The following is a 7345-nucleotide window of genomic DNA, read 5'->3' as shown; positions in this document are numbered from 1 at the left end:
TTTTTTTTTTTTTTTTTATTCAAGCATGCGAATCGCAGCAAATAAAAGAAGAAAGAAAAGAAAAAGAGAGAGAGAGAGGGACATGCTCTGTTAAGTGGTCGCTGTCTTCACTCTCTTCTTCCCCTCTGTGTTATTTTTGTTGGCAGTTGAAATTTTTGCATCTCTCTTCTCTGCCTCTCTGCATGCAAAATCTAATTTTAGATTTCGTGTTGGATTCTCTCTTCTTTAAATTCCCCAATCTACCCCTCTCATCAAACGTCAACGTTAATCTCTCTCTCTCTTACGTACCAAAAAAATTATTTTATTTATTGATACTATAAGATTTATTGTGAATTTTAATGATTTGTCTATTATTGTGTTTCTCCTTTCTCTTTCACCATACATGCAAAATCTCCTGCATTTCTGTCTCGTTCGGGTAATTATGTTCAATATTAGTGGTCCTAATTCCCCCCCAACTTCTCAAATTATATCCTTCAGTGTGAACCAAAAATATATATAAGCTTTTTTTTTTCTTGTACGTGTGTGTGTTTTTTAAGTTCAATAACTACTCACATGTGATTTATATATCTCTCGATAATTTTTGTTTATAAAATTGGAGTTATTCTTTTTTTTTTCTGTGACATCAAAATCATTATATATTATTAAGCTTGTTCCAAAAGTTTGGAGTTTCTCATATCAATGAATTTTAAGCATTAATATATACGCTGACATTACCAACCAAATGTTTCTGCTTTTATGGATAGTTCTATATGTTGCACTTGCTTATAGATACTAGATAAAACTGATTCATTTAAAACCCCGTACCCAAACACACACAAAAAGTGGACCACGATTGGGAGATCCCTCGTTTTGTTTTTGCTTTTGGTTAACAACTAGATTATTAAGATTCTGATATACTAAATGTTTATAAATACGAAATCTTTACTAATTTATAAACATTTTTTAAAAATATATATAATAAGTCGAGTTTGTTCAGTGTTCACTGTTCAAGAATAATCTCGTGTAGTCCTACTTGAACAAGAGGTCGATATACAGGAAAACAAACTATTTCCCCATAAGAACTATCATATCTAGCTAGATAGAGTCCGAATTTTGACCATGATCTATATATCCTCCAGAAAAAAGTTCCAAACGTATGTCCCCACAGATCAAAAATTCAAAATCTAAATCTCCATGTATCTGGATTATATCGGTTTAAGCTCTAAACCGAGGCCAAACCATCTATTTTCGAAAACAAACCAAAATAAAACAAATTAAAAGTAAAATAAATACTTGAGATTAAAATAAAAGTAGTGGGGTAAATTAAGAATACTTTAGATTTTAGAGGGTGTGAAGTTATAAATTTGTAGAAGCAAAGATCTAGCATGCGTAACGGCGCTGAACTTAATCATGCGTAACGGCGCTGAACTTAATCGCTGCCTCCTCCGTTATCACCAATCTCTGGGAATAGCTTCAACAACAAACAACAAGTAGAGTTCGTCTCAAGCTTAATGTCGCTGTATATCTCAATTTTCTCCGCTAGCTCGTGTATATACAACCACAGAGCATCGTCTTAGTCAAGTGAGACTCATTCTCGAGTACGATGAAATCACCAAGCATTACAAGCTTTGTCTTATCCGTCTTCAATCTCTGATTACGGAACTCGATGATGCTCTCGGATTTGAAATCTCAGATCTGTTCAATAACCGTCAGTTCTGTCATCAGATCTCCGATTTCGGTGATGTTCATAGATCATTAGTATTCTCGTTTCCATTACATGTGGTATTAATCACAACTGGGCTTGGAGGTCTATGATGATTTTTGATTTGGCATAGTTGACTGTTCTTTTATTCAAAACTGACTTTAGGTGAGGAAGAAGGTGATAAGGAAAAGAGAAGATTGGTTGTTGTCGAGAGAATTGGTTTTTTCGAGAAAATTAGCTTGGTTTTGTAGTTAATTAATTGTAATTTGGGTTAAAATTGGCATACTTTTGGTTTATTATTGTTTTAGTTGGTTAAGATTTATTTGGTACATAATAAACCGATTAAAACCATCGTTTGTGGGAATTTAAATCTTGTAATACTATTTCGGGGAGATTTAGATTTTGAAATTTTGATATGTGAAAACATACGTTTGGAACTTTTTTCTGAAGATATCTAGATCGTGGTCAAAGTTCGGGCTCTATCTAACTAGATATGATAGTTTTTATGGGGAAATAGCTTGTTTTCCGGTCGATATACATTAACACGTGAATTTTTGGACGACCGTATAATCAAAGATATGGTATTGATCTAATACAAATTCGAGTAAGAGAGATAGAATCCAAGATAAGGATGAAATCTAACAGAGTACACACAGCTAAGATATACATGTACAACTACAAGAGTCGAATATATATATATATATATATTTCACTCACATATGTAAATTTCAATTAAGTTTTAATATTCAAGACAGTTTAATTCTTTATTTTTATGGTCCCCATATTTATAGATTCGCCTAAGGTGATTCAATTTTCTGATTTTGTATCATTTATGAGAAATTGATATACAGTATGTAATTATATTTACAAAAAAAAATCATTGAGATAATGTCATATGTGTTAATTACCAAAATAAGACTATAACGGACCATTATAGAATAATAACGTTGTGTGTTTAAACCTATGTTAAGCGCCATTGCAATTAAAACATTCACCGCCCATGCAAATCATCAAGAGAATATTATTATTTTTCTTTTTTTTTTTTTTGTGAACACCTTCAAGAGATTATGTTAATCTTACAAATTTCTTCTTCATTAGGGGTTTATAGTAAATGTTTAGAACAAAAATCTTGTATACGTTGTAGGGATAGAAAGGTCACGTCAGCATGAAGCCAACGACTCGTCTCTGACCTAAAGATATCTACAGCTGCTTCGCCTGTGAGTATAGAGAGAAGAAATTGAATGATGATGAGAGATCTCATCAAGGCGTTTCACGTTTGCGTTCTTTGTCGCGATTTTGGCGGTTGTTGACTTTTTCTATTATGTCGTTGTTTGACTAATTTGTCAAGCTTTTCTAATCAAGAAAACTACATTTGAAAAACAAAATCAAGAAAAAAAGGAGAAAAATTATTCCCGAAAAGACATAAATAAAACTGGAAATTAAAAATGGTATATATGTTTGGTGGAATTTATAATCATTACCAAAATCAAAGGAACGAGAGAGGGACCTCTTCGTGCATATGATTTCCCTCCTAAACAACTGCTCCCACTATCCTTTTTTACTTCCAACAAAATCATTCACACGAGAAATTCTGTCTCGTGATCACTTTCATGCAAAATTAAACTTAATCTTTGGTAATGTTTGTCAAAATTATTGCTGGTTTTTTGGTGATACTATATGTACACATTGACAATCTTATCAATCATTGATCTCCTATTATACTTGCACCGCATAATCTTATCAAGAAACAGTGATTTTGTATTCTTAGTTGATCGTTATATGTGTACTTATGTAATATCTTATCGAGAAACATGTAAGTTTTTTCGAAGAATATATAATAATAGAACAGCCGAAAATACAAAATAGAGTTGGCACTTCAGCATTATATTACCTTCTAGTCGAAGGAAATTTTGTTATGATATGCCTCGTGGGGAAAGAAAAATAATCAAGCCTAATATGCTCATTGAAAGGATATTTTAATGCTTTAATCATCAATATAAAAGTTTGTTGCTTTTAAAGGTTACCACCGCTTAATTCATCATTAGGAGAATATTAACTTTGATCCAAATTTCCAAATACCTTTTTTACCCAAAAAGAAGATTGGGTTAACCATATAGTTTTTCTTAAGTAAACAAAATAACCTAATTTACAAATTTATATATCTCCTCGATCAAAAATGTTATATAAGTCTTGTTTTAATTTAAATTCCCGCTGCTGCGTGCTTGCAGGTATTTGACCAGCGACTATACATTGAAAGCAAAATATCCAGCAGGGATGAGAGAGGTTCACATCCCACATTCAATATCTTTGTCTTCGTTATTTTTGAAAAAAAAAATCCGACAGAGAAAAAAACGTTTCCTGCTCTAGTGGGAAGATAATTGCAAAATTATTATTTTTTCGTGTCTTCCTGTATTGAAAATTTACCATATTTCAAAACTAATATTGATCAATTTTACTAAATTAGTTCCATTTAAAGAACTGCAACAAAAAAAGATATTTAAGTCAAAGTAATTAAAGATGGATGGGTGGTTTCTTCAGCAAAACGGCGCCGTAGAGATGTCTTATCCTACATTACAGCTGGTTGTGGCAGACATCATAGGGCCTACGTATATTTGAGCTTTACTGTACGTAAAGCTTTAACATATCTAGTTAGTTCTCACTGTACAAACAACAAAATCTGATTCATAACATATAATATATAATTACGAATATCATACGTTACGTATTGATAGCCTTTTCACAAATTTTTTAACTAATCTATTAAGTATCTACCGTGAACAACAAAATACTTTTGTAGTTTTATCCCAAACCAAAATCTTAGAGTCGTGCATTGGGATCTAGTTCCTTCTTTTCACCCAAAAGAATCTCCTTACATCGACCGGTTAAAGTAATTAGCACCACATAATTATAATTTGTTGCTGAAGGTACAAACATGTCACATATATAGAGACAGCATCGTTTACACAAATAATGTGAGATGTATTTGCAAATCAAATATAAATACGACTAACGAGCAGCGACCCACTTGGTTTAATATTTTTGGAAGATAACGAAATAAAAAGATGAATTCAAAGGATACAGAGCTATATATGTCGGGTCATTTAGAGCCGTGACCAAAAGTTTCGTTGTAATTTCTACGGTCGGTCATGATAAATTTTGGAATTTTCTTATGGACTTCTGTATAGTTTTTGTCGGACTATAGATCTGTATTCGTATCTCTCTTTCTTTTTATTCTAATAATGAAACGTAAATTCACGATAAGAAAGACGTCTTTTATTTATATATTTTAAATTTAATGTTATTGATTTTGGAAATGAGTCATACACAATGTTAAAGTTTAATGGTATCCAATTTAGAAAATGTTTGGAGAGTGCGTTCGAATGTCCTACCACCATATCGTACCAACTCGTATGGGTTTGTTATCTAGTAGTATATAGGTCTTTTTTTTTCAGTGTCTTTATAATTTAACAACTCTAGCTTATTTTATAAATCTAAGATAAGTATCTCAAATTTTCTGATGTTTGAAACCCAAGATCTTTAAATGCTAAAGAATCTTGAATTAATGAGTTTATGAGTTAAGTGATAGCTGAAAAAAGTTATAAATGATTGCAATAAAATAGCATAAACATGTCAATTACAATGTGGTAAAATCGAAACGTTAGAAGCGAACAGAAAATTCTGAAAGTGATAAATTTAAATGGCATAATTAATCACTAAAAGTGTCACTATATTTTTCTAGGGATAATTTGTTTCTCTTATAATCTCTTATCATTTGTAAGAGATCGAGAACTGTTATATCTTACAAAAAAGAAATTGTTCTCATTCAGATAATTTAATAATTTTATCTACTATCAAATCAACCAAAGTGTGTTTTTGCTGTGATTAGTTGTAATGTAACTCGTCACATAGCCATATAGTTTTTTAAGTTTGAAATGTTTCCAAAGACTTTACAAAAAACAAGACTTATAATAAAAAAAACTAATGTGGAATTTGTAGGGCTAAAAGCGAAAAATAAAAATAGAAATAAAACAAAAATAAAAAGTAAAGAAACGTCTTTCTCAATAAGAACACAGATCCCAACGGATTCAAACAGCAAAATTGTGCTTTGCTCTTCTTCTCTTATAATATCCTCTCTCAAAAACCCTCTCTACTACTATATCCCTAAAGCCCACTTCTTTTGCTTTCTCTTCCGTTACAAAGAAATAAACAAAACTTTGAAAAAAATGGTGTGTTCGTTGTGTATCCAATGATTGGGTTTTAGCTTACTACTTCGAGAGATTATAAAAACAAAAAAAAAAGAGCGAAGTTATATATAATAGAAAGAAGAGAGAACATGAAGTCTTTTTGTGATAATGATGAGAATAATCATAGCAATACGACTAATTTGTTAGGGTTCTCATTGTCTTCGAATATGATGAAAATGGGAGGAAGAGGAGGTGGAGAAGCTATCTACTCATCTACAACTTCGTCAGCTGCAACTTCTTCTTCTTCTGTTCCACCGCAGCTTGTCGTTGGTGACAACAGTAACAACTACGGTGTTTGCTATGGATCCAACTCAACTGGTGAAATCTATTCTCACATGTCTGTGATGCCACTCAGATCTGACGGTTCTCTTTGCCTAATGGAAGCTCTCAACAGATCTTCTCACTCAAGCCATCATCAAGGTTAGTAGTAGTACTTAGTCGTAGTAATGTTCTTTTATTTTACTTTAAGTGTTGATGTTTGTGTCTTGTTTGATGGGAACATGTTTGGTTTTAAGGAAGTATTTTTTTACTAAGGACATTTTCTGGTTTTTTTTTTTTTTTTTTTTTTAAGATTCATCTCCAAAGATGGAGGATTTCTTTGGCACCCATCATCACAACAACACAAGTCACAAAGAAGCCATGGATCTTAGCTTAGATAGTTTATTCTACAGCACCACTCATGAGCCAAACACAGCTACAAACTTTCAAGAGTTCTTTAGCTTCCCTCAAACCAGAAACCACCATGGGGGAGAAACAAGAAATTACGAGAATGACCCTGGTTTGACACATGGAGGGTCTTTTAATGTAGGGGTATATGGGGAGTTTCAACAGTCACTGAGCTTATCCATGAGCCCTGGGTCACAATCTAGTTGCATCACTGGCTCTCACCACCACCACCAGAACCAACAAAACCACCAAAGCCAAAACCAAAACCACCACCAGATCTCCGAAGCTCTTGTTGATACCAGTGTTGGGTTCGAGACGACGACAATGGCGGTTGCCAAGAAGAAGAGGGGACAAGAGGTAGTTGTAGTTGTTGGTCAGAAACCCATTGTTCATAGAAAATCTATTGATACCTTTGGACAACGAACTTCTCAATACCGAGGCGTTACAAGGTTTTTTTATACTTTATAATATATGAAACTTATTTGACTTTGGTTAGTAATGTTTTCATGTACTTATATATTCGATGGTTTTTAATCATGTGAAACAGACACAGATGGACTGGTAGATATGAAGCTCATCTATGGGACAATAGTTTCAAGAAAGAAGGTCATAGCAGAAAAGGAAGACAAGGTTCTAATTAGTGCTTTTTCATTTTATTATAATATATAATTTTCCTCTAAGCTAAAGATGGAAACATTTTTATATGATTTTATTATCTAACGTATTACTGACATTGAGTTTCTTTTTTTTCTCC

The 7345-nt window shown here is 32.5% G+C and overlaps 1 protein-coding gene across 1 annotated transcript in view; it reads left to right on the top strand.

Annotated features, from left to right (window-relative positions):
• LOC104716347 (AP2-like ethylene-responsive transcription factor ANT) overlaps positions 5776-7345 on the top strand; it is a 2877-nt gene continuing 1307 nt past the window's right edge. The window contains exons 1-3 of the mRNA XM_010433732.2: positions 5776-6345; positions 6497-7040; positions 7139-7221. Of these exons, the coding sequence (XP_010432034.1) occupies positions 6015-6345; positions 6497-7040; positions 7139-7221 (958 nt within the window). The 5' untranslated portion in view covers positions 5776-6014. The remainder of the gene's footprint in view (positions 6346-6496; positions 7041-7138; positions 7222-7345) is intronic.

Source organism: Camelina sativa, chromosome 10 (genome assembly GCF_000633955.1).
Source record: "Camelina sativa cultivar DH55 chromosome 10, Cs, whole genome shotgun sequence".
NCBI lineage: Eukaryota > Viridiplantae > Streptophyta > Magnoliopsida > Brassicales > Brassicaceae > Camelina > Camelina sativa.
The sequence above is the reverse complement of the archived record's forward strand: the minus strand, read 5'-3'. Positions and strand labels throughout refer to the sequence as shown.